We start from the raw sequence: 27542 nt of genomic DNA on the forward strand, positions 1-27542 counted from the left end.
CTTGTGACATCTTTAGTGCAAAACTTTATCCATCACTCTCCGAATTATTGTTTCGAAATTTCATACTATCTGTATTTTAGAACCTGTAGAATCTGTTATTCAAAAACCACATTCCTGTCTTATAACATCTCAGAATTTGGGATTTTTCTTTTTCCAAAGAAGAGTAGTTGCTTCATATCAACAAATCATTATCAATGGATTAGTGATTGGAGAAGCTCCTCACAATACAAACAAGTAATATCATGTAATCTAATGAACACTCTCTAATGGACACCGTTCGCATAACAAGAAAGAATAGGAAGACCGACCGAAAAGAGAAGCTCGCTGTCTATTAAGCTTTAAGAGGATAACAACACATAAAGAACAAGGATGGACATAAAACAAGTGCCAGAACTTCTTATATGCTACTGTTGCTGTTGTTGTTGCTACTGTGGCCGTGACCCTGCTGTTGTATTTCGTTTGGAAATTGGAGAGGGGAAAGAAAGAAAGGAATTGTCTTTCCCATTGCCAGTTTGCTGAGTGAGAATTGAAGTATATATGCCAATGGCCATGCCTACATTAACAGAGGAAGGAAGGATTATTACATGGTGGTGGTGGTGGTGGGAGTGGTGGTAGAGCCAGCTTCCTTGTGGTCACCAAAGATGCGCTTCCTGAAGTCTGAGACCATGAGAGGGAGACCCTTTTGCAGAGGACACCTTTGGTTGCCAACCAAGTAAGTCTTTAGCCTTTGTGATATCAGGCTTCCTCTTGTGGGGGTCATCCTCTGTGTTGGGCCTGTACTCTATCTTTGCATCTGGGTCGATTGTTTCTTGAACCACCTGCATGCACCAACATCACAAGAAACAATAAGTAAAAAAATTAAACTGCAACATTTGATTAGGGATTCCATCTCATCATGTCAATTACCTTTGCAAGTTCAAGCATGGTGAATTCACCCGGATTCCCGAGATTGAATGGTCCGACATGTTCGCCTTCCATCAGGCGCATTAGACCTTCCACCTATTGCCATCCACAAAACGGCAAAATCTTAATATCTTTCAGCACCAGCAAATGAGGATCCTACTTTCATTTAAAAGACAGAAAGGAAGAAGTTGACCACAATACAACGCACAACATGACTAAACTGCATAGATCAGAAATTTTACTTGGGAGCAATTTATGCACAAAAGCTAAAGTGCAGCATATGCAATCGCTTTGTGCCATGAACATGGGAAAGAGATTAATCAAACTCAACACAGTTGAAAAGAAAGAAAAACCCTGCTCTCTTTTTTTTAGTTTGTCACCAGTTCACTAACTGCCCATCTCAATCTCACTCTCTCTAATCTTGCATTATAAAATTTAATTTCACATGGCTCGATACTGAAAACCATAAAAAGCAGCAGTTTGGAATATTTAAAGTAAAACAATTAGCTAGCTAAGCACCACGCAATGCAACAAAGCAAGCGAAAACAGTACCCGCTTATTAAAATAAGGGAACTAAAATAGAAGCGTTTACCAGATCAGAAACATATTGGAAACTCCTTGTCTGCTTCCCATCTCCATAAACAGTCATAGGCTCTTTCCTCAACGCCTGCATCATCCCAATTACCACTCAAATAAACAGCTCATCCTTTCAACGACATATACAAATACAAAATATAAACAAATTTTTTTTTTACCTGGGCAACAAAGTTACTAACAACACGGCCGTCATCTATGCACATTCTTGGCCCATAAGTGTTGAAAATCCTAGCAATCCTAACCTGCAAAAACAACAACCTATCAAATTACAAACTAAATCATTAGGGATTGAACAAAATATAATTTGTAATTATTGATCCCATTACTCCTCAAATTGGGTTCACCTGGCACGTTACGGAGAGGACCGGCCTTTCTCATTTTTATTTCTCACTAATTATTGAAAAAATATGCGATTAAGTTAATTAATTTTGGGTTGTAAAAGAACAAAAATAATTAAATTTCGATTCAGAACCGGTACCTCAACTCCGGCTCCTCTGTGGTAGTCCATGGTCAATGTCTCGGCCGTACGTTTTCCCTCGTCGTAACAACTTCGGACACCTGTCACCCATTCAGACAGCCAACGAATTTTGTCAGGTAACGGACCAAAACTTCTGGAGTCTGCGAGATCTGCACCTACTCTAAACCAAAAGACGCCTATCGACATTACAAAATTGCCCCTCTCCAATTTCTATTTTTACCGTCCTAACACGTCACACCCTACATTACGGTCATGGCGGTGCGGGGAATACACAAAATCGCCACCGTCGGTTGAGTGGACCCGCAGATCACGGGTTTCTCGTTCACCGTAGAAATCCGACTGGATCTAGGAACATTGACCACGTGGGTCCCATCCACCCACCATGGCGAACGTGCTGTCAATTAGCATCGACTCCTTCAACTTCAAGAAAAAGACAACCCCCCCAACCTGGTTTCAAATCAGAGCTATAGACTCCGGCACCTGTCCCGCGCAAGTTACACTATAGGCATACCTCGCCACTAACGTGCACCGTAACGACAAATAGAACCGAAACCGCTAATAATGGAATCTAAAAAAAGAAAACAGAGAGAGATACTCTGTCACTCACCGATTGGATTAACGTTGCCCCAGTAGGTTTCAACCTGCGGGTGCTGCAAAGGATCACCGTACACCTCACTGGTGCTGGTTAGCAAGAACCGAGCTCCGATCCTCTTCGCTAGACCCAGCATGTTCAGAGTCCCCACCACATTGGTTTTGTGCAGCTCCAAAATTAAAAATTAAGGCCTCCAAATAATTATAATTAAAATTGATTGAAAAAAAAACTTTATAAAGAAATAAAATTTGAAAATTTGAAGTAGAAAAGGATATAATAGTCTTGACGGGGTTGAACTTGTAATGAACAGGGGAGGCAGGGCAAGCGAGATGGTAGATCTGGTCGACTTCGAGGAGAAGAGGCTCAACGACGTCGTGTCGGATGAGCTCGAACCTGGGGTTCCCGAAATGGTGCATTACGTTCTCTTTCCTGCCGGTGAAGAAATTGTCCACAACGATCACGCTGTCCCCTCGCTCTATCAGACGGTCCACAAGGTGCGACCCGACAAATCCGGCCCCACCCGTCACCACGATCCGGAGCCCCTTTCTCTTCAGCCCCAGCGGCACCTTCCCACCCGAATTCCAGTTCGTCAACCCGAACCGGCGCTCATAAGCGGGCTTGTGCGTCAAATGGGTCGACGAATCGAAGTCGTACCTAACATACTCGTTCGAGATCGGGACGTTGCCGTTAACGTCCGAAGAGCGAGAGGACGGGAGGAGCGTGAACCCGACGGTGGCTATAGCAATGCCGACGAGAACGAAGACGAGGCGCTGCTCTCGGAGCAAGTACCCAATCGGGCGGGTCACAGAGGCCCATGGCTTTGGCGGTTTCGGCGAGTAGGTGTCGGCCACATGTTGGGCCTCGTCGTGCCCTCTGAAGATGAGCTCCGAACCCATTGCGCTGCCCCTTATGGGTTCAGAAGAAGAGTCGGTTCGAGACTCTAAGTAATTTGTATAGGGAAGAGCGTAACTGAGTTAGACGGGTAGAACTCGCCGGCGACTCGGTCTGTGGCGGTGGTGTCGGTCTCACTCGTGTGGTTATGTGGGCTGGTATGTGCGTCTTTGTTGTGGTATTTAAGCTGCGAGGGGGTGGGGAATAAGGCCTTGGTTTGGAGGTTATTTACAGAGTGGCCCTTGCACCCTTTTCGCATTTGAAAAGTAAACGGTTGTCATTTGGCGTGATTCTTCTTGAAAAAATTTCCAATAGTTGGTGATTTGGTGATTTGGGGTTTTGGTTAAATAATTTATTTTCATTAATGTAATAACTAATTTTAATTTAAGTTAATGGTTTTGGTCACTCACTTGCTTTAACTGGGGCGGTGACGACCTGGGGTTATTGTTATTCAGTTCTCAGTTGGCTATATTGACTTGGTTATAAAGGGTCAAATCAAATCCCTCGTGGTTGTGGGCTTCCTTGGTTAATCCGACCCGATTGAATGTGCTGGTCTGCGTCCCTCCTAATTCAATGAGCCTCAAAATTACATAACGTATACGTAAGATTATTTTTTCAAAACAAAAGAAAAGCAACTATAAAACTTGGACACGTATAACATGGTCTAGTTAAAATCCCTTTTGAGAAAAATAAATTAGGCTAATTGATTAAGACAGTATTTCTTTCCTTGTCGATAATTCAACAACAAATATATAAGACAACATATTACCGTAAATTACTGAGGTAACAAAACTGAAGTTCACAAACGAAATAACAAGGAGGGACAGGTTGCTATCAATTATATGTTTTTAAGGAAGTACAAAGTACTAGCCAAGACCCCAGTGGTATACATTTTAGGGAACATTGGTCCCAAAAATAGTGGCATATTTTATATCCAGTTGTTTAAATGGAACATATTATAAAGTTGTGGATTGTGTTTTGAGATTTTTACCCAGAATAGTGACCAAACATTAATGCCCAACTCATTAGTGATTTCTGATTGTTTTGGAGTATTTGTTACCGTAAAGAATTATTCACCAACACAGGTATGAAATCTATATTTCCAAAAATAAACCAAACTTGCTGGCCACTAGAGAGAGAGAGAGAGAGAGAGAGAGTGTATGTAATATGTAAACATAATTAAATAAATCACCAGTTAAATTGCAAATTTATAATTAAATAACTGCAGATTCATTTAAAAAACAGGACAGATGTTGCTCTCGTATTAGAAGATTCAGAAGTCCCAAGGGGAATGGGCATGTTACTAAACCTGCAGTGCAGTGCTGGCCTACACGTACGTCACACAGTGGCTTTTACTTTTAGATCCATGCATATTTTAGACAGGCAATCGATACACATTCCATGTGGCTTTTATTAAATTGGAAATTTCTTGCTCAAATATTCAAATCACACATGTATTGTTCAGTGGATGTTCATTTTCCACCCTTAGTTTGTAGGTACTTTATCCAAGGGTTGTCTACGTCTCAGAAGGCGAAAAAGACTGATTGGCTTTTCCTAGGCATGTACACAATTCAACATTAAATTCGATATCGCTTTCTTTTTTCTAAGGACTGCATTTAATTTCATTTCAAGTTTTTGTATTTCCACATACCTCGCTGCATACTGTTACGCGTAATGGTACAGATTCGCTTTTCACTTCTCATATAAAATACGTTTTCGCTTCTGATATGATATATCAACGGTTAAAAATCACCCACGTAATAAAAGATAGACTCATATCAAATTTCCACTCCACTATTTGACATATAATATAAAACAAAATGTATCTATCGAATGTTAGCCAATACCTATTTGCAGGAGGCTTATCCCTAGTTTAAGCTTAATCAACTATATTTTAAAAAATATCTCAAGTGGCATACCAATAAATATACACGTATATTCACAAGATTTAAAAATTATGGTGTGTGTTTTACATGAATTCATAAAAACAAACTTATTAAATCGTCTGTGTACTCAATTGCTTTTATTGTTTTGGTAATTCACATAATTCATGAATTTCCCAATATTATTGTAACTTTCAAGGGAAGATAGATGAAAGAATTATTTGTGAACTTCTCAAGCAACAAGCATCATCTTCTTTAGCAAACAAATAAAACAATAAGCATCAAATTCCAATAACCAATTGAGTACAATTACCCTAAAGATGGCACCTCATCAAAAGGTCAACAAAATTGGCCTAATTCTAGCTACTTAAAGGCAATTTGTTGAAACTTGGAGTGATTTGGACACTCCATTTCTCCTTCTAACTAACGGGACATGCCATATATATAAAATACTATTTGTTCATGAAAAAAAAAAGCATTGACTTATAGACTAATTATCTCATATTCGAACTCTCGTGACACTTTGGTAGTGTGCGTGATAAATCATCGTTTATATTTTAAATTATTACTCCTACTAAAAACAAATATTTATTACCATTCTATACATTTCTCCATGGACAGGGCCATAGACTCATATCCAATTATATTTTATTTGTTTGTTTCCCTTTTTAATATTTTTAAGGAATCGTTGTTATAAAGCTAATTGAATCTAAATCCCTTTACGTAACCAATCAAATTGCTATGTCAAAGTACCTTTGATGAATATGGACACTTTTCCCTCAGCCACACACCAACCGATATTAATAGTATAATTAATCTAACATAAAACGCTTTTGTATTAATAGATTAAACACACGAGATGTGTGCATTGAGAGTGCCCAGGCATATGCTACACATGCATTTTATTATATAGCACTCACTTTTAAATAAAATAAACACATTATTCGTGACTTGAACCCAAATTATACCTAATCTTTTTAATTATAATACAAACCTCATTTTCCAACTACTAATTACATAAATAAGTATTGTCCACATTTGCAATAAATACATAAAAATATTATAGCAGAATGTCCATATGCATAATTATTGTAATATATATATATATTATATATATTTCAGATAGCAATTATATGTCGGGCCCCGGCCCTGTATCAACTGCCGTACAATAATTTTTATTTAAAATCTTTGTGCAACAACCATTTTCCCATATAACAAAACTTATTGAACGGATGGATGGTGACACGGTTATCTTATTCTTTGTTATCCCGGAAAAGAAACAAACTCTGGTTTATTCGCGTTCTTCACCAGTAGTGATTGTAAACAAATTTCAATTTAATGGTGAGTTCTTGGTCAATGGATTCACCTAATTATTAAGTGCTCAGTTTGTTGATATCTTGATTTGTAACTTAGATTCTATTTGAGTAATTTAGGTCAACGTTGTGCAGGTCCATTTTCTTCCATGCCTAAAAATTTACTTAGCTAGTTTGTGAGTGACTTCATGAATCCAAATGAGAATATGGGGTCAGATTCACCTTTGGCTTTTCACCAACGGTCAAATTTTTACATTTCAATTTTCTTGTTGGGTATAAGATCTTAAGAAAAATATTCAATAGCCAATGGGTTATAGCTCACAGTGGTTGAGGTTCTCCCCCCTACCCTCCATGACACCCGTTTAAACCCCAATAATGGTAATTGCGCCCCTCCCCTCCCCCTCCCCTCCCCCACCACCATAATGTAGATTCTTGAATTTCAACCCCAAAAAAAATATATATATGTATAATTATCTACAAATCACACGGATGAAGTAAATTTATTTATATATTTTTTTTAAATATAAGTGATAGTCTAAATTATAAGGAGAGAAAAGTTTCTTTCACACACTATCAATATGTGTCATAAAAGTTTGAACTTGAGATCATTAATCTTTAAATCAAGACTATTTTTCACTCGGCTATACCTCATTTAACTAAATTTACATAATCTTATAAGTCCGTGAAAGTTGAAATATAAAGCGTTTTTGTTTGGCGTGGGGTGGGGGTATGGTAGTAGCTAGCCATTAGGTGCATGATGATGCATGTTAATGAGACCCACAAAGACAGGACCTGGTTCGCACGTCGGAGGAGCATTCATATATAAGCAACGTTGACGCTGTTGCTCCATACGCGTGGCGCTTAATGATTTCGCACGTTTCTGCCAAATCGGCCACCAACCGCCATGATTGATCAAATACTACTAAATACGAACCAAACCATAGGACACACACACACTAATTACACTTTCTCATAACCATACAAGAGATTCAAATGCCGACTCATTTTCATTTGCTTGATCCCTCTTTATTTATCAGCCTTCACTTGAGGCCAAAAAGGTATCATCTTTTCATTTTCTATTTAACGGATTATTCAAACGGGTATTATTGTTGAAGATATAAAGCATCTTCAGAAACAGATTCCTGATTCTCTTTTTCAATTTACTCATAGGGAAGTAAATGATATTGTACACTGACTTGCTCGATTCGGTCTATATAATGTAGACAACTTTATTTAGTTTGAGATGCCCACTGATCTTATTTAGGACCCTATTATGTGATTTGTTGAGTCGATGTCAGGTGTGTTGTCCCTCGTGTTGTAATTCTTCATTTTATCAATGAAGTTTTCCTCGTTCAGTCGAAGTTTACTAAATAAATAAATAAAATTCAGCCTCCTAAATTTTGATTTTTAAAAGTCAAAATTGGAATGTACTCACAAGCTAGATAAAAAGATTAAGTACATCAATCTGTCGTGTGGTTTTATCAATTCAGTCATATTATAACACATATATATTTATATATTAATACTATATTTTCAATTTTAAAAAAACAAACGATAACTAAAAATACTCAAGATCAATCTGATTCTAATTAGCGGCAGTGATGATGGTTACATAAGAGCCACCATTGGGACAACTTATAGTGAACATAATTAATTCCCTATTGTTGATTTCTTTATTAGGGTTCTTGATTTGAAATCATGACATTATGAGAACGATGGCAACCTTTCTCACACCGGGTCAAAAGTTTCAAAAGTTGCAAACTTTTTCTTAGCTGCCAAACAGTCTGAATGGTGTGTACGAAATTCTTCCGACTTCCTAGAAAGTTTGTAAAATGCTCATCACGCTATGGTCCCCACCAAACCACGAAATTCATGTACATAGATATTTAGGGTTTTCCCGATTATGAAGTTAGGCATTGGGTTTTTGAAGTAATTAACTAATTTTTTTTTATTAGTTTGGGAAAATATAATAATAATTTTATAGAAAATACTTTCCTCTTTGTCATGTTATATGTAAGTAAAAGTTTATATATTTCTGCCAATAGAAGTGTAATATGCGCACACAAATTTCTTTTTGTATCGTTGATAAATTATTGTGTAAATATGTTAAATTATAATTCGCAAGAAAGATAAGTATCTTTTTACAGAAAATGAAGCAAACATTATCCTAATTTTATTAGTTGTTTTATTGGTTCGGCGGCAGAAAAATTGAAGTAATTGACAATACAAATTTAACTGTTGTATCTTTTTCCCATATAGCTAATAGCTTCTGCACATAAATTGACCTATCGTAAGCATCCAAAACTGAAAAGATAAATTGACCTGACAACCTATTCCGTATACGTGTCATCTTCTGTTGAAGTGGTATATGCCTGAGGACATTGGGTCGCCCAACACTCCAAGCACAAGGGTCGATAGCTTACGGTCAATTCTCTTCCCGAAAATGACCTCCCTGGACAAAAACAAAGACCAAACAGAGACCTAAAACTCCGCCTAAAATGAATTGCATGCGCAAGTTGCTGTTTCAATTTCAACTTTCATTTCCAAATGGATAGCAACCAAAATCACTCCGACAATTTTTCCTTAACTAACGTTATTGACTTGTCGAAACAGAAACAGAGTCTGCTGCAGCAATGTCTTTAATTTCCAGATGGAATGATATAAGCGGCAAAAAATGTTGGAATGAAGACCGAACGATACGGTGAGACGAGTGGAAATCCTAAAATCTTTTAAACTAATAATGTAATACAAAGTTGAACTATGTGCATTATCAATTAGAGTCTTCTTTTGTCGCCCTTCATGTTACCTATTAATAAAGGTTTGCCACCAACTTCAATAATTGCTGCAAAACTTAAAAAACAGTACAAGGTGCAGATATTTTTTGTTTGCAGAGAGCAATTGCCGCCAATTGGTAAGATCAGAACTGCAATTAGCTGCGGTTAATTGTAGTTTATCATATGCGGACAAGAGAATAACTATATATGTCATATATGTAGACAAACTAGCGGTACTAAACCAGTTGCAACAATTGAACAAACCATTAATTTACACAATTTTGAATCGCACTGCATTTCATTATTAAGTTATGCTAAAGTTTATTAATCCGCGTTCCCGTGTTATTGAGACTCACAATTAATCATGCATGTGCATAGGCTGAGCCTATAATTTGTCTCCCTAGCTTCCTATGAGTGTGGGAGGCTTTCCAGGCCAGTGGCGGCAAGTTTGTTGGCAAGAGCCAGAGCATTGCTGGTGATATGAGTGGCTTTTAAGACCTTGTTTTGAAGCAATTTGACTTGTCTTCCTCTCTGGCCCTCAAAGCCATCCAAACAAGTGTCCCCATTGGTAAGGGTAGCACTCAGCCACGTATTGAGGTCACCCATTTGCGTGTCAAAAGTCGTTCGACTTAGACTCCTGAGAACACCAAGCGATTTGTGAAGCTCGTCGATTGAGTTTTGAAAGCACTCAATGCAATCAGACAGAGCAACTCTGCTTCTCCTTCCATTTATGTGGCTGTGCTTTTGCAGAGCTAGCAAGTACTGAGCCACACTCTTGGCCTCACCCAATGTCACTGAAACCGCAGCTCTTGCCCACCTGCTAGGGCTGCTCTTGGCCGATCTTGAAAATGAAGCAAGTGAGCGGATGCAGAGGTCTTGATATCTGGTCACACTGCAAGCCTTTTGGACATTGTTTTGATTCCCATTTCCAGATACCAACTGGACTGAATTGATCAGGCATATTGCAAGCAAAATGAATGCTAAAACGTAATTGGAACATGCCATTTTCATCTCTAAAATGGAAAAATAAAAATGGGAAGAAGGAATGTGATGAAAATGTTAATTGAGCGGTGAGCTTTTTATAACGGGTCTTGGGTGGCAACTGGCAAAGGGTTTAGAGGGCGGAAAACTTTTTTCAAAGGCGAGAGGCTGGTGAGGGCAATTAAGATGGGGAGGAGAGAGTGATGACTGATGAGCAGAAAGTTTAGGTTTGAAATGGTGAAAAACATGTGAATGGGGCAGATGAATTTTTTGCCTTATGATTTTGGTATCTATGTTATCTTGTGTGATATGGGAACGTTATATTATCAATAACGCTACAAACGCCAACTTGTTTATTATTTATTGATACCAACGCTTGTAATACATGATATAACAACTCGTAGATGTAGCTGGCTTTGCAAAAACAAAAAGAACATCAAAGATTCAAACACGGACTGTATCTATATATCATAAAAAGACCATGTCGATTTCAACACTTCAGCGTGATCAAAACTGCCAATGTGAATGAAGACCCGGAAAGGTGATCACATGATCTTTGAACTAGTTAAAGTTCATGGGGTTATTGTTTGTTTGGACTATGAAAAGTTAGACTGGCTAAGAGGGATGCAAGTTGTAACTTAGGAAGCATTGAAGATTCGAAGGAGCTTTACTTGGGCAAAAAGCAAAATTATACTTTATGGTTTATGGTTTTCAATTAGTTGAGGTTAATTAGCTAAACCAACTTCATATTAGCAACCACATGGGATGGTATATATTCATCATAAATACTTTTTGGTTCAAATCAATTCACATGATGTTGTTTAAAAGATTAGTCACATTTCACGTGAATAATATATTTGAGATCTTCCATACATTTCATTTACATATCATATCCTGAAAAATGTTTTGTACTATGTATGTGAAAAATTAAAATGTTTAAACTACCTTTTTTTCCCCTTGATGGCTAATCTAAGAGAAGAACTTGAAGGTTTAGTATTATATATGTGTCGTGGAAAAATTAAAATGCAAAATAATACGTGATTGTTTTGAAATACCGTCATACTAGCGTCCTGATAGAGGTAAGTTTTTCTCCCGAGTAATGGGAATAAGGAGAAAGCAAAATGGTGTAGCTCTACTTTTTATTGGACCGAGCCTGGGTTGGATACCTCTAACCAAGCCCAAAATCAAGCCGGGGCTTTACCAAAACCGCTCCATGTCTATACGGCGTCGTCGCTCCCTATCAATTTCATTACTTATAATTCGACGGTCCGGATGGGCCTGAAAGACAACCTAATTTGCTTCCCGCTATCTCTTATCAGTCGTCGCCCTCTTCGTCTAAAACCTTAGAATTTCGCCAAAACCATACGCCCGAGGTAATACCATATTTTCTCCGTCTGTTTTTCTTTTCTTTTCTCTTCAGCTTCACCCCTATTTTTCAATATTTATTAAATTTGATTAGTTTTGTTATTTTATTTGTCTGATGAAGCCCTATAATAAATTGGTGAATGCGTGTGTTTTGTTTTGCAGTATTAATCACAAAGCTACGAAGCTGAGATTACAGCACTGAAACTCAATATTCTTGGAAGCCATGGCTCGCTTCCGAAATGTAAGCATATTTACTTCTATATAGTTTGCTTGAACGTGCAGCTTGTGTTTGGTTGACGAGAAAACTAAAGAAGGGAAATTTTGTTCTCTCTGAACATTGTTCATAATTATGTAAACGTTTATTCAATTTTGAGTGATTTTTTTCTATTAATTGAAATTCCAAAACAGAAAAAGAAGGTGTTTGTGAAACCAGTTTCCAAGAAGCAGCAGGCTACTGTGGACCATGTCACAGGGGATAAAATCCCAAGGAGCTTTGTGTTTTCCAGATTTAGGTTGCCTGGTCCTCTAAAACAACTTCAAGCGGATCTGAGGAAGTTGATGCTTCCCTATACTGCTCTTAAGCTTAAGGTACGAAAATATTTGTTTTGGCCTTTGTTGCTACATGGGTTTTTCATGTTTCTAGAAATTGAGAAGTGATAGTGTTATGATTCAAATTTTTAATTTGAAGAGCTGATGAATTTTAAATTAAAAATCTCAAGTAAAGAACTGAGCTTTTTCCACAATGTTTTTGCAGGAGAACAGGCGGAACAAACTTAAAGACTTTTTGAATGTTGCTGGGCCCATGGGGGTTACACATTTCCTCATGTTGTCGAAAACTCCAACTGCACCATACCTTAGGGTTGCGAGGACACCTCAAGGCCCAACACTTACATTTAAAATACAGGAGTACTCTTTGGCAGTCGATGTTGTTCGATCTCAACTGCGGCCTAGATGTCCTCAAGATCTTTTCAAGAATGCCCCTTTGGTAATCTTATATCTCTATCACAAAATGAAGAAATAAAAGTATATTTAAATGTCCTGACCAGTTCTTTCTAATGTTTTTTTTTTTGGTTTCTCATTCATTCCCAAACTGCAGTTTAGTTGATGCATTATCAGTTTCATTTGGCTGAGGCATATTTATCTTATGTGAAGTTCCATGAAAGAATATCACAATTTGGGTTTTAACGTATACTATTTTTTGTGTGGCAGATCGTTCTTTCTGGTTTTGGGACTGGAGAGCAACATTTGAAGCTCACAACAATACTATTTCAGAACATCTTTCCATCCATTGATGTTAACACTGTTAGTTCACAAAATGATATCTACCCAATTGTCAGTATCAAAAGCATTTTTCCCCAACTTACTGTGGTCTTGATTTGAATATTACAGGTGAAACTCTCTTCATGCCAGAGAATTGTATTGCTTAATTACAACAAAGACACAAAACTGATTGATTTTCGGCATTACTCCATAAGATTACAGCCTGTGGGTGTCTCCCGCAGATTAAGAAGATTTGTCCAGAACCATCAAGTCCCTGATCTAAGGAATCTTCAAGACGTGAGTGATTTTGTCACAAAGTAAGACGATTTTCTTACTGTTTAGTTATTTTATTGTTGGATTTGAGGAATTTTAAATCAGCTTGGAAAGGAAAATGATAGGATAACTTTTTTGTTCAAAGAGTATCTGATTCAACAGTTTTTTGAGGTTCACTGATTTCTCACTGTGGATCAAGTTAGGGAAACTCTACTAGATTGCTAGAGTTGATAGCTAGAAATGTTAAGTACGTTTGCTAAAGAATGCTTATGATCTGGTCTGCCTTCAAATATATCTTAAGTGAGTTTGGTAAATAATGCATAAATCTGATCTGCCATTGAATTCATCTTATTCGATTTTGCAATTGGATTGATTCCTTCAGTCATATAGTTGATACGTCATGCATGAATTTATATGGTTTCTCAAGGTTGTTTCATGGTGTTTTAGTGTGGTGATATCGTCTTCGAATGCTTTTTGGTAAAAATAAAAAATAAAAGGACTGTAATGAAGTGCAACATAGAAAAGATAATGAACAGGAATATAGACTTCTGCATGTTTTGCAGTTAGAAGGTGGACTAAACTTGGTCATTTTATCTTCTTTCTTTTTCCTGTCGATTCCGAAGGGCTGGCTATGGGTCAGAAAGTGAAGCAGATGATGAAGCAGCAACAGTCACTTTGGCTAGTGATCTCGGGAGGGTCAATCGGGCTTCTACAAAAAGTGCTGTCAAGCTTCAAGAGATAGGACCCAGAATGACTCTTCAGCTCATGAAGATTGAGGAAGGATTGTGCTCTGGTGGAGTCATCTTCGATGAGTTTGGTATGTTAATCATTCTGCCTTCCCTTTTCTCTTTTTTGGTGTGAATTGTTACAAAGTGCACGTTTATATTGATTAAGATAAGCCTGAGTGATATATGTTTGCTCAGCCTTTTATTTATCTCTTGTTCTTCAGGAAATGGTGATGGTAAGAAAACCGAAGACAACCATGAAGATATGGAAAATGATGATGATGAACATGATGAGGAAGATGAAGAAAATGACGAAGAAGATGGTGAAGATATTGAGGAAGACTAGCCATTTCCGAAGCTCAGGGCTAGATTGGAGACAGTCCATTTTCTTTTTCACTTGACAAGCCATTTGTAATGGTGGAGCATTTGGATGTGTGCATTCTTTGTGAGGACAGAAATTTTGTGCACTCATCAATAGATATGTTTTGTAGCATCAATAACGGTCATGTAACTCAGTTTTCGTTTTGTTCAAGTTGGAAAATGTGTAGGTTGAGCTCAACAAAATAATTTCTTCATTCAAAATTGCAATTTTCAAATTCGCTAAATCAGCAGTGTTTCGCAAATGAATATTCGCATTTTGGAGTTTCACTAGTGAATTTTCTCATTTTGGAGTTTTGCAAAATGAATTTTTGCATTTTAGAGTTTCCTTAATGAATTTTTCTCATTTTAGGGTTAAGCAAATGAATTTTCATGTTTTTCGGTTTCATGAATGAATGTTTGTCTTTTAAGGTTTTGCGGCACCTTCAAAGTCCTCTCTTTAGTGCGGCACAGTGCGGCACACCTGCACACACCTCTCCTGATTTTCCCATTTTCATATTTGTCTTCTTGTTTCAACGGTTCCTTATTGTCCACCTAGTGCAACTGCTTCCGCTGCGCACAACAATGAGCACCACTATTCCCAGCAAAAGTTCCCCCAGTCCTCAAATATCTCCTCAACTCTCTTCGAACCACTGGGAAGCCAATGGTGGAAACACCTCTTTGGACCAACCAAAGTCTGATAAAAGGACTTCTAAACTCATCAAAGAAGAGGAGAAAGAAACAGGCAAAGTGAGCTTGCACGTTTACAAAGTTTGTGAGTTAGAACTTGCTCACCTTTCCCTTTTCTGTTTAAGCATTTGTTTTTGTCATAGTTGATGAGAGATCCTATTCTTTGTTTAATCTAAATTGTATACGTTGTTTTCTTTGCTAATTGATGAGAATTTATCACCCACCAGGCATCAAACTGATCAGATATTTTCAATTTCTTCCCTTCATTTTGGGTATGATCATTGCCATCTACATCACTGTGCTTGCCATCTTTTGCCACCATTTCCCAGTCCCCTTTCTCAGCATACAAGTTGGACATCAACACAAAAGAACCCGATTCCATATGTTCCAATCTCATCAATGTATTGGCTACTCTCTCCGCCATCTCCACATTCCCATGGATCCTGCAAGCCCCAAGCAGGCTTTGCAACAACGAAAACCCTGGCTGTCCCGGGATCTGACTCATCAATTCCTCTGCTTCCTCCAATTTCCCTGCACGTCCCAACATGTCCACCATGCTTGAATAATGTTGAGGAGATGGTTCAATATGATAGTCTTTCACCATTGAATGAAAGAGGTGATGGCCCATCTCCACCATTCCATTTCTGCTGCATGCTGTTTGTATAGAAAGAAATGTGACTGAATCAGGTCTTACCCCTTCTCCCTCCATCTCCTTGAACAATTCTATCACTGAGTCATAGTCTCCATGCCCAGCATATGCAGATATTATTGCAGTCCAAGCAAACTGACTTTTATGAGGCGTCTCACTGAAAACTCTTTTGGACTGACAAATGCTTCCTCGCTTTGCATACATATCAAGAAGAGCACCTGCGATAATTGGGGCAGTCACTAATCCAAGTTTGATCAAGGAAGAGTGGCATCATTGGCCATATTGCAGAGAAATATCCTGAGCATCACCAATTGCACTCAAGACCCTACCAAATGTGTAATTGTTTGGCTTTGACTCCATAGTTGCTAAAAAGAATGCTTTTAGTGCATCTTGACACAGCACGTTCTGAGCATACCCTGAAATCAAAGCATTCCACGATATGTTTTCTCTGCGGTTGAACTCCTCAAAAACTTTGATGGAGTCATGCATGGACTGAAACTTAGCATACCCAAGCTGTTGCAAACATTATGCTTTGATAAAAAGCCAGTCTTAATGCAAAACCCATGAATCATTTCGCCTTCCTCCACCAACTTTCTAATTGATATAGCATGGATTAGTCCAACAAATGTAACATCATTTGGATATACTCCATCCAATCTCACCTCATTAAATAGAGAGATGGCATCTTCTTCGTCTATTGAAATCATAGTTGTCCAAGACACTATGTTGCGATCATTCATGCACTGAAAGACTAATTTTGCATCTTCAGTAACCTCACACTTTGAATATGTCGAGATCAATACATTACAAACTGAAACATGACTTCCATATCCTGATTTAATTGTCAAGCCATGTATCTGTTTCCCAAGTTCTAAATTCATTTCATGACCACAAGCTGAAACTGCACTAGTAAATGAGACATGATCTAACCCCATCCCTTCTCCCACCATCTCAATAAAGACAAAACTCGCCTCAAGCCCATGATTTCCCTCTTGAGAGTAACCTGATAGTATTGCATTCCATGAAACCATATCCTCATTCGCCATTTCATCAAACACATTCCTAGCTTCTATTAACCGCCTCTACCTCGAATACATACTTATAAAATACCTCGAATACATACTTATAAAAAAAAAACTTCACCATCTAAACCAGACTTAAATATAAGAGAATGCAGTTATAATCCAAATAGAAAATCTTCATGATCCGCACAAAAAGCAAGAATCGTAGTATAAGTCACTGGATAAAAAAGAACTCCATTAAAATTCATCATAAGAGCAAAATTCAATGCACCCTCACTTGTTCGAAACCCCGAAAGAATAGTATTCCAAGAAACTATATCAGTACAGCAGAGTCTGAAAGATAAGTAAGGGACCATCAAACTGACAGGCCTTGATAGCAAGGGTAACGGTGTTTTCATCAATGATATGAGACAAATGTAGTTGAAGTTGCTTACAGAACATGTCAAGGGCTCTAAGGGTAACGGTAACTTCATCGTGTTCATTTCTCTGTCTCTTCATTCCACTCTCGCACCACATTCCTCTGTGAGTGCAAGTTTTGTCTGTCTTCATTTGGAACAAAAAAGAGGCGGCCAGACCCGCCCAGGTCACCTAGGCGCCGCCTAGACCCACCAGAGCAGCCTAGAACCGCCCAGGCCGCCTAGAACCGTCCAGGCCTCCTAACTCCCTTATAGCATCAGAGTTGTTATCTTAGTGGAGATTTCAATGGCTGAATGACATTTAATGGTTCTCGTAGAGAGATTCCAATCCAATCCAATCAACGGAGCAGCCGAAACGAAAGGAAAAAAAATCAAAGCTCGAGTTGAGAGGGAGAGAGAGAGAGGCTCAAGACCGAGTCTTTGAAGCTTGGAAGCGCTTGTGGAGAAGCGAAATGGCTGTGACTGCGACTGCAAGCTTCGCGTTTGTGAATATATTTAAGCCGTATAGCCGCTCGGCTATACCCTAAAATATTCTAGAGTATAGCCGAGGCGGTGATACCATTTAAGTACTTGTCTGTACCTTTTATATATATATATATTCGAAGAGTATAGCCGCAGGGCTATACCTTGAAAATAATATATTTAAATAGTATAGCCGTGCGGCGATTCTATCTAAATATACAATTTTGTCATGTTATTTTAAAATACCACTTTAGCTAATTAGGATAGAGTTATTTCTTCAATTTTTTTTTTAAATACCAGTGATATTGAGGAAGGAGAATTTAAATTCTTTCTGATACCTCCCATTCTAATGATTAATTTTCAGCTATTAGTTGTTTAGGCAAGAATAAAATATGGATTTTATTTATAAGAAATAATACAGATTAAACTCATAAATACAAAAAAAAAAAAAAAAGGAGGGGGGGGGGGGATCCACCAACATTTTGGGGATAAAAGAATCTTGAATTTCGTAGTATAAAATTGCTTATGCAAGAATTTACTTAGAAGCATCATTCAAGCAAAATGAAAAAGTAAAAAATAAAACATAGAAAGTGTAATAAAATTGAACCATCCTTGGCAATCCAAATAAGAAGAAATAAATAACCTAGAATGAGAAAATTAAAAGAATGTGTCTGCATATCATGATCCTCTTTTTGGATAATGAACTGAAGTAATTTCAAGAAGTATAGATAATAGCAAACATGGAAGATGAAAGAAGATAGATTGCATATGCCTTAACTGGGGGACGCCTTTTCACTTGTATGCAGGCTTCAACATTGTCTTGCTTTATGTGTATCAGCTACCTGTGGAGTTTCCAGATATGTTACAATGGATAGCTGATTTCATTGGTCTGTTCAAGATAACTTCACATTCCGGATTGGACTGAAGTTTGTTCGAGCTTCTCTCTTTTACTTTTCTACATCATGGTACGTCTATCTTTTATGACATCTACAAATCCAACACAGTTTATGCAGGATACTTGAAAACCAGTCACTTCAGCATCTCTACAGTGTAGGTTTTGTAAGTTGATCACGCAGATTTGGATAATGTGCAACAGAGAATCTTATGTTACTTATTAAATGTGTGTGTCATCCTTGCTACTTAGCTACGTAAGTGTTTCAATTCTTAAAATCCTTGCCGCATTGCTTACCTTGTTGTGGTTTTACTATTAGTTAGTATTTCAGTACAAGATCATCAGACGAGGAAGGTTGATTCACTAGTGACCTGCCACATGACTCTGAAAACAGTGTAATCCTACCAAAAGCTCATTATCTTTAAATTTCGAATGACCTTAAGTCAGTTCCGGTACACCAAGAGGTACCCTTCCAGGGGCAGGCGCCAGGGAGCTAGGCGGCGGCTGGGTGGCTCTAGGCGGCCCTAGGAGGGTCTAGGCGGCTCTAGGATGGCCTAGGCGGCCCTTGGTGGCTCTAGGCACTCAAGGAAGGTCTGGGCGGGCGTTTTGCCGTTGAGGCGTGGAGGAAGGGCGTTGAAGTGCGCAGAGGTACCCTTCCAGGATGTGGCATCCAGGGGCAGGCGCCAGGGAGCTAGGCGGCGGCTGGGTGGCTCTAGGCGGCCCTAGGAGGGCCTAGGCGGCTCTAGGAGGGCCTAGGCGGCCCTTGGTGGCTCTAGGCACTCAAGGAAGGTCTGGGCGGGCGTTTTGCCGTTGAGGCTTGGAGGAAGGGCGTTGAAGTGCGCAGGATCCGCTGCTTGTTAGGAAGAAAGACGGAGAGAGAGAGAGAGAGAGAGATCGAGACCGAGAGAGGAAGGAGAAGGCGACGCTGGGAAGAAGAAGATATCTGACCTAATTGTTATATTTGAAACGTATAGCCGCGCGGCTAGACTATTAATTTGAAAAAAAAAAACACGGAGTATGACATCTGTTGTAGGAATCATGTGTGTTCTTGTGTTTGTTGTGCTGGGCACGAGACGGAACAACAGGTTCCAATCTAATGTGATGAAGTGTTGGGATTCAAGAATGAAGGCAACAAATGAGATGCTTAACTACATGCGCGTGATCAAATTCCAGGCTTGGGAGGAGCACTTTAATAAGAGAATCCAGGCTTTCCGCGAGTCGGAGTTTAGCTGGCTGACCAAGTTCATGTATTCAATCTCTGCCAATGTTGTGGTTATGTTGTGCACCCCAGTACTTATATCAACTCTCACATTTGGCACTGCACTCTTATTGGGTGTCCGGCTTGATGCCAGCCCGGGACATTGTTCAGAACCGCAAGCATCTTCAACATTTTGTGGGAACCCATCAGGACCTTCCCACAATCTATGATTTCAATTTCTCAAGCTATGATATCTCTTGGGAGGTTGGACCGTTATATGATGAGTAGGGAATCGGTGGAGGATGCGGCGAAGAGAGACGAGGGCTGTGATAGAACTGCTGTGGAGGTTGAAAATGGCCCATTTAGCTGCGATGATGAAAGCAAAGAAGAGGATTTGAAACACATAAATTTGAGTGTCAATAAAGGGACAGGGGGATATGGAAAGTCTTCCCTTCTAGCCTTAATTCTTGGTGAGATGCACAAGTTATCCTTAAAGGTATGATTTGATACCATTAAACCCTTTTCTAGATGTCTCTTATAACATAAAATCCCTCCACTGAACCATAAGTTTATAACCAGGTCATAACTCACTCAAAAAGCTTCAGTTTAATCAAGTACTTGTTGAAGTAATAAACTATTTGGATAACAGGTACGAGTTTGTAGAACAACTGCCTATGTTGCTCAAACATCATGGATTCAAAATGGGACCACTGAAGAAAATATATTATTTGGTTTGCCAATGGACAGAGATAGATACCATGAAGTTGGCAGGGTTTGTTGCTTGGAGAAGGACTTGGAAATGATGGAGTTTGGAGATCAAACTGATTAGGAGAGCGAGGCATCAACCTAAGTGGTGGCCAGAAACAGAGGATGCAACTTGCTAGGGTTGTATATCAAAATTGTGACGTTTTCAGTGCTATTGATGCTCACACTGTATCAGAAATATTTAAGGTAACATTGCATTAAATGAATGATTTACTTTTGATTCCACAGTGACTGAACATTCAAGCTTGTTCTTAAGATAATGGTTTGAACACTTTTTTACTTTCATAGTCTAAATGTTCTAAGATAGTATAAAAACAGTGCAAAGTGACACTCATTGAATTTGATTTGTACGCATAATGTTCTACTGATCATGATTTAAGGAGTATAGCCGAGCGGCTATACCATGAAAGTAATATATTTAAATAGTATAGCCGTGCGGCTATACTATGCAATTTTGTCATGTTATTTTAAAATACCACTTTAGCTAATTAGGATAGAGTTATTTTTCAATTATTTTTTTTTATATCAGTGATATTGGGGAATGAGAATTTAAATTCTTTCCGATACCTCCTATTCTAATGATTTCCAGCTATTAGCCCATTAGGCAAGAATAAAAAATGGATTTTATTTATAAGAATTAATACGGGTTAAACCCATAAATACAACAACAAAAAAAGGGGATCCACCAACATTTTGGGGATAAAAGAATCTTGAATTTCATATTATAAAATTGCTTGTGCAATAATTTACTTAGAAGCATCATTCAAGCAAAATGAAAATGTAAAAAATAAAACATAGAAAGTGTAATAAAATTGAACCATCCTTGGCAATCCAAAAAAGAAGAAATAAATAACCTAGAATTGGAAAATGAAAGAATGTGTCTGCATATCATGATCCTCTTTTTGGATAATGAACATGAAGTAATTTCAAGAAGTATAGATAATAGCAAACATGGAAGATGAAAGAAGATAGATTGCATACACTTTAACTGGGGGACGCCTTTTCACTTGTATACAAGCCTCAACATTGTCTTGCTTTATGTGTATCAGCTACCTGTGGAGTTTCCAGATATGTTACAATGGATAGCTGATTTCATTGGTGTGTGCAAGATTACATTCGGATTGGACTGAAGTTTGTTCGAGCTTCTGTCTTCTACTTTTCTACATCATGGTACTTCTATCTTTTATGACATCTACAAATCCAACACAGTTTATGCAGGATACTTGAAAACCAGTGACTTCAGCTTCTCTACAGTGTAGGGTCTGCAAGTTGATCATGTAATAATTCATTCATGGATGGTACGGTTATATCATCCAAGCAAATTGATCAGTTAAGAACCATGCAGATTTGGATTATGCAACAGAGAATCTTATGTTACTTATCAAATGTGTGTGTGTGTCATCCTTGCTACTTCGCTACGTAAGTGTTTCAATTCTTAAAATCCTTGCCGCATTGCTTTACCTTCTTGTGGTTTGTCTTCTACCTTTTCTTCCTTCTAATGCAGTTATCCTGTGTTAAATAAATGTGATCTAGAGGAAATGGATTCAATAATTTGAGTTGGTCTTATATGAAAGTGCAGTTGAAGTTGGGTTTTATAAAATCGCTTGCTCAATCAAATTGAAGGGTCTACTAGAATATTTTAAAAAATTATATTTAAAGAGTCGAACTGCGCGGCTGTATGCTGAAAATATTATATTTAGAATATTTTAACGTTATAGCCGAACGGCTTGACTCTGAAAAAATTATATTTAAACAGTAGAGCCGGGCGGCTATACCCTTCTAATATATTCGAATATTGTAAAGGTATAGCGGATCGGCTGTACTCTGAAAATATTATATTTAAAGGGCTTAATTATGTACATGCCTCTGTGCTTTCCAACTTATCTCAGATTACCACCTGTGTTTGCAAACGGCTCAAAGTATCCCTCAACGTTTAAAAAACCGTCTTACGTTACCCTTTCCGTCAGTTTTTTTGAAGTTCCGTTCTGAACGTTACTATTCATCCCCCCCAAAAATTCCAGAACAGCAGCCCATCTCCTTTGTTACTGTTCATCGCTTATTTACCTTCCAAAACTCAGAAATTTCTCATAACCAACACAACTAGCAGCAAGAACAGCTTGAGAGGTTAAAAAACCATACCTGGATCGAAGCAAATGGTGCTCGAAATCGCCCAAACGAGCGATGAAGATTTTGGGTAAAAATAGGCCAATTTCTTATTTTTTTTGGCGATCTAGAAGGTTGTTGGTAGCGGATGAGATGTGAGGGTGGTAGAGGACAGCGTGCTGGTTCTTTTGATACCCATGTTGTCGCTGGGGTGGCCAGAGGAGGAGATGGCAGCCCAAAATTGGTCGGATGAACAATAACAAAGGGATAGGTCTGCTGCGGAATTTTGGGAAATGAACGAACGTTCAGTAATTGAACTTCAAAAAAACTGACGGAAAGGGTAACGTGAGACGGTTGTTTAAACGTTGGGGGGTATTTTGAGCCGTTTGCAAACATAGGTGGTAATCTGAAATAAGTTGGAAAGCACAGGGGGCATTTATATAATTAAGCCTAGTTAAAGAGTATAGCCGCACGGCTGTACTTTGAAAATATCATGCTTAAAGAGTATAGCCGCACGGCTGTACGCTTTAAATATATACGATTTTAAAGTGCAGCCATCTATCTTCTGATTCTATTCGAATTGGTCGTTTCTGAGGAAATTCAAAGTCTTTGGGAAATGGGTTTTCGTGATTTTGATGTTAATCGAAAACCCAATGATGACAATTTGAATTTGAAGTGATTGGATTGGTTCTAAGGGCCTCTCATGGGGAGATTTCTTGGCGGGTTTGTGTTGCCTCTGCTGCTGCTAACAGGTTTTTAAATGAAAATGCCTTTTGTTAATTTGTTGTAATAACCATGTTATTGTAGTAACAAAATTATTTCAAGTGGATGTGTTGCACTTGACCAGCTGGTGTAGTTAATTGCAACTCAAAAATTTAGCATGCATTTGGATTGGGGTGCTGATTTCCTTGTTGAGTTTTCTTCAGTTATGTTTTTTTGGTAATTTAGATAAGTTAAGCTTGTCTCATACTGTCTCCCTCATCATCACCATAATTAGTAGTCTGAATTATCATTTGATATGGTTATGGAGAAATTCTGGACGCAGAAAACTTATAGATACTGACAATCTCTGCGTGCTTAGTAACTGAGGTAAATGTGATAGCATGATTCTGCATTAGTTTTTCTTTCGTTTTCGTTGTCAAAAATGCTAAGTGCATGCTATATGGATGATGACAGTGCAACTTGCCATTGCAATGTTCTTTCTGTATAACAGCCTTGGTGCAGCAATGATCACATCTGTAGTAGGAATCATGTGTGTTCTTGTGTCTGTTTTGCTGGGCACGAGACGGAACAACAGGTTCCAATCTAATGTGATGAAGTGTCAGGATTCAAGAATGAAGGCAACAAACGAGATGCTTAACTACATGCGTGTGATCAAATTCCAGGCTTGGGAGGAGCACTTTAATAAGAGAATTCCGGCTTTCCGTAGTCGGAGTTTAGCTGGCTGACCAAGTTCATGTACTCAATCTCTGTGGTTATGTGGTGCACCCCAGTACTTACATCAACTCTCACATTTGGCACTGTACTCTTATTGGGTGTCTGGCTTGATGCCGGGACATTGTTCACAACCACAAGCATCTTCAACAATTTGCGGGATCCCATCAGGACCTTCCCACAATCTATGATTTCAATTTCTCAAGCTATGATATCTCTTGGGAGGTTGGACCGTTATATGATGAGTAGGGAATTGGTGGACGATGCGGTGGACAGAGACAAGGGCTGTGATAGTAGAACTGCTGTGGAGGTTAAAAATGGCGCGTTTAGCTGGGATGATGAAAGCAAAGAAGAGGATTTGAAGCACATAAATTTGAATGTCAATAAAGGGGAGCTAACGGCTATTGTAGGAACAGTGGGATCTGGAAAGTCTTCCCTTCTAGCCTCAATTCTTGGTGAGATGCACAAGTTATCCGGAAAGGTATGATTTGATACCATTAAACCCTTTTCTAGATGTCTCTTATGACATAAAATCCCTCCACTGAACCATAAGTTTATAACCAGGTCATAACTCACTCAAAAAGCTTCAGTTTAATCAAGTACTTGTTGAATGAATAAACTTTTTGAATAACAGGTACGAGTTTGTTGAACAACTGCCCATGTTGCTCAAACATCATGGATTCAAAATGGGACTACTGAAAAAATATATTATTTGGTTTGCCAATGGACAGAGATAGATACCAGGAAGTTATATCAGGGTTTGCTGCTTGGAGAAGGACTTGGAAATGGAGTTTGGAGATCACACTGAGATAGGAGAGCATGGCATCAACCTAAGTGGTGGCCAGAAACAGAGGATACAACTTGCTAGGGCTGTATATCAAAATTGTGACATATATCTTCTCGATGACGTTTTCAGCGCTGTTGATGCTCATACTGGATCAGAAATATTTAAGGTGACATTGCGTTAGATTTTCTACTACATTTGATAGTAAATAAATGATTTACTTTTGATTCCACAGTGATTGAACATTCAAGCTTGTTCTTAATATAGTGGTTTGAACACTTTTTTACTTTCATAGTCTAAATGTGCTAAGATAATAAAAAAACAGTACAAAGTGACACTCATTGAATTTGATTTGTATGCATAATGTTCTACTGATCATGATTTATACTTCTCTGCAGGAATGTGTGAGGGGAGTGCTTAAAAACAAGACGGTTTTAGTTGTAACTCATCAAGTTGACTTCTTGCATAATGTTGATCTTATTTTGGTAAGATTATAATTGCAGTTTGCACACATTTATCCCTTGTACTTATATATTTATTTAAACTTATTACCTCCAAATAATATCAGGTCATGAGAGATGGGATGATAGTACAGGCTGGAAAGTCTAATGATTTGCTAAATTCTGGCCTGGATTTCAAACAGGTAGTAGCTGCCCATGAAACCTCAAATGAGCACCACTATTCCCAGCAAAAGTTCCCCCAGTCCTCAAATATCTCCACAACTCTCTTCGAACCACCGGGAAGCCAATGGTGGAAACAACTCTTTGGACCAACCAAAGTCTGATAACAGGACTTCTAAACTCATCAAAGAAGAGGAGAAAGAAACAGGCAAAGCGAGCTTGCACGTTTACAAAGTTTGTGAGTTAGAATTGCTCACCTTTTCTTTTTCTGTTTAAGCATTAGTTTTTTTCATAGTTGATGAGAGATCCTATTCTCTATTTAATCTAAATTGTATACGTTGTCTTCTTTGCTAACTGATGAAAATTTATCACCCACCAGGCATCAACTGATCAGATGAATATCTATCAATTTCTTCCCTTCATTTTGGCTATGACCATTGCCATGTACATCACTGTGCTTGCCATCTTTATCGTTGTATGCCAAAATTTGTGGCCAACAGTATTCTTGCTGATTCCACTTATTTGGCTTAATATCTGGTACTGGGTATGTCATTCTTTTTATCATGTTGTTGATATTTATCAGTGTAAGATCTATAATGTTGCAATGTATGTGTTCTTCTTGTTTAACAAATGCGTGTTAGACAGGAAAATAAAATATCTAGTTCTATGATCTTTGTCATTAATACTGTTGGTCAATCCAACTCTTGTTAGACAGATAATATAAATGTTTTGAACTGAAGCACCCCTATGCAGATATATGAATGTGCTACACTGGAAAAGTAAAATCTCTTGTTTTATGAATGTGGCCTTAGTTATATGCTGAGATTTTTCTACTGTTTGGATTTTAGGGTTACTATCTTGCATCATCTCCTGAATTAACTCGACTCGATTCGATCACAAAAGCTCCTGTTATCCATCACTTCTCAGGGAGCATATCCGGAGTTATGACAATCCACTCTTGCAGAATGCAGAACATGTTCTCCAAGGAAAATGTTAAACGGGTTAACGCCAATTCACGTATGGATTTCCACAACAATGGGTCCAATGAGTGGTTTGGTTTCCGTATGGAGATGCTTGGGAGTTTAGTTTTCTGCATTTCCACTGTATTCATGTTCTTGTTGCCAAGCAGTATAATTAAGCCAGGTACATCCTTCTTCTTTTGGTGCGACACTTAACAAGAGGTCATATCTAGCACTTGATTCATGGCCAATTATGATATGGGATGCCTAAGTATATAATACTTAGCGTATCTGATATAAATTAGCATCTTATTTTGGCACATCTGAAAGAACGTGTCTGCATATCATGGTCCTCTTTTTGGATAATGAACATGAAGTAATTTCAAGAAGTATAGATAATAGCAAACATGGAAGATGAAAGAAGATAGATTGCATACACTTTAACTGGGGGACGCCTTTTCACTTGTATACAGGCCTCAACATTGTCTTGCTTTATGTGTATCAGCTACCTGTGGAGTTTCCAGATATGTTACAATGGATAGCTGATTTCATTGGTGTGTGCAAGATTACATTCGGATTGGACTGAAGTTTGTTCGAGCTTCTGTCTTCTACTTTTCTACATCATGGTACTTCTATCTTTTATGACATCTACAAATCCAACACAGTTTATGCAGGATACTTGAAAACCAGTGACTTCAGCTTCTCTACAGTGTAGGGTCTGCAAGTTGATCATGTAATAATTCATTCCTGGATGGTATGGTTATATTATCCAAGCAAATTGATCAGTTAAGAACCATGCAGATTTGGATTATGTGCAACAGAGAATCTCATGTTACTTATCAAATGTGTGTGTGTGTCATCCTTGCTCAATTGCCACATAAGTGTTTCAATTCTTAAAATCCTTGCCGCATTGCTTACCTTCTTGTGGTTTTTCTTTTACCTTTTCTTCCTTCTAATGCAGCTATCCTGTGTTAAATCATTTAATTTATAAGGCGAGGTGTACATGCAAGGCGTAAGCCTTTTGAACATTAATTTATTTTAATAAGAAAAATTTAGGAATAATACAATATAATTAAAGAGAGAAATAAAATGACTTACTTGCAGTTGAAAGGTGAAGAGAATTCTTGAAATTGATGGAGATTATCTGGTAAAGGTA

At 38.2% G+C, this 27542-nt stretch overlaps 3 protein-coding genes and 2 pseudogenes across 5 annotated transcripts; 2 read left to right on the forward strand and 3 right to left on the reverse strand.

The window, feature by feature from the left end:
• Window positions 1–142: 142 nt before the first annotated feature.
• Window positions 143–3466, reverse strand: LOC103333964 (UDP-glucuronic acid decarboxylase 2-like). The gene is given in 8 exon segments (XM_089054331.1): window positions 143–691; window positions 693–818; window positions 907–999; window positions 1496–1570; window positions 1659–1742; window positions 1979–2058; window positions 2586–2732; window positions 2845–3466. Coding segments are annotated over 8 exon segments (1338 nt in total). The 3' UTR covers window positions 143–580.
• Window positions 3467–9619: 6153 nt separating this feature from the next.
• LOC103333963 (pectinesterase inhibitor 6-like) lies at window positions 9620–10586 on the reverse strand. The gene has a single exon (XM_008236872.2). The coding sequence runs from the start codon at window positions 10440–10442 to the stop codon at window positions 9840–9842; it is 603 nt and encodes a 200-aa protein (XP_008235094.2). The 5' UTR covers window positions 10443–10586; the 3' UTR covers window positions 9620–9839.
• A 1061-nt stretch (window positions 10587–11647) lies between these two features.
• Window positions 11648–14640, forward strand: PPAN (PETER PAN-like protein). 2 transcript variants are annotated; one of them, XM_008236871.3, is made up of 8 exons: window positions 11648–11785; window positions 11940–12018; window positions 12186–12365; window positions 12532–12762; window positions 12987–13079; window positions 13167–13354; window positions 13934–14127; window positions 14260–14640. In XM_008236871.3, exons 2-8 carry the CDS (start codon window positions 12001–12003, stop codon window positions 14379–14381), a joined length of 1026 nt encoding a protein of 341 aa, XP_008235093.1. In that variant the 5' UTR covers window positions 11648–11785; window positions 11940–12000; the 3' UTR covers window positions 14382–14640. The 2 variants fall into 2 exon arrangements, with proteins under 2 accessions (XP_008235093.1, XP_088910796.1); XM_089054670.1 differs by lacking the exon at window positions 11648–11785 and having other exon boundaries at window positions 11864–12018.
• Window positions 14641–15254: 614 nt separating this feature from the next.
• LOC103334059 (pentatricopeptide repeat-containing protein At4g32430, mitochondrial pseudogene) lies at window positions 15255–17413 on the reverse strand (annotated as a pseudogene).
• Window positions 17414–23292: 5879 nt separating this feature from the next.
• On the forward strand, window positions 23293–27303 carry LOC103343938 (ABC transporter C family member 4-like; annotated as a pseudogene). Its single transcript, XR_016128111.1, has 7 exons — window positions 23293–23341; window positions 23742–24504; window positions 24658–24976; window positions 25206–25292; window positions 25376–25665; window positions 26276–26570; window positions 26860–27303. The product of XR_016128111.1 is annotated as an ABC transporter C family member 4-like (transcript).
• Window positions 27304–27542: the final 239 nt, after the last annotated feature.

Source organism: Prunus mume, linkage group LG6 (genome assembly GCF_029339155.1).
Source record: "Prunus mume cultivar Tortuosa linkage group LG6, ASM2933915v1, whole genome shotgun sequence".
In the NCBI taxonomy this organism is placed as follows: Eukaryota; Viridiplantae; Streptophyta; class Magnoliopsida; order Rosales; family Rosaceae; genus Prunus; species Prunus mume.

What these genes read in the sequence shown, in the direction of transcription:
- LOC103333963 (XM_008236872.2), bottom strand. Translation starts at nt 10,442, where the DNA reads ATGAAAATGGCATGTTCCAATTACGTTTTAGCATTCATTTTGCTTGCA.
- PPAN (XM_008236871.3), top strand. An exon ending in ATACTGCTCTTAAGCTTAAG is followed by an intron (nt 12,366 to 12,531) that starts GTACGAAAATAT and finishes ATGTTTTTGCAG; the next exon opens with GAGAACAGGCGGAACAAACT. An exon ending in GTGAGTGATTTTGTCACAAA is followed by an intron (nt 13,355 to 13,933) that starts GTAAGACGATTT and finishes TCGATTCCGAAG; the next exon opens with GGCTGGCTATGGGTCAGAAA.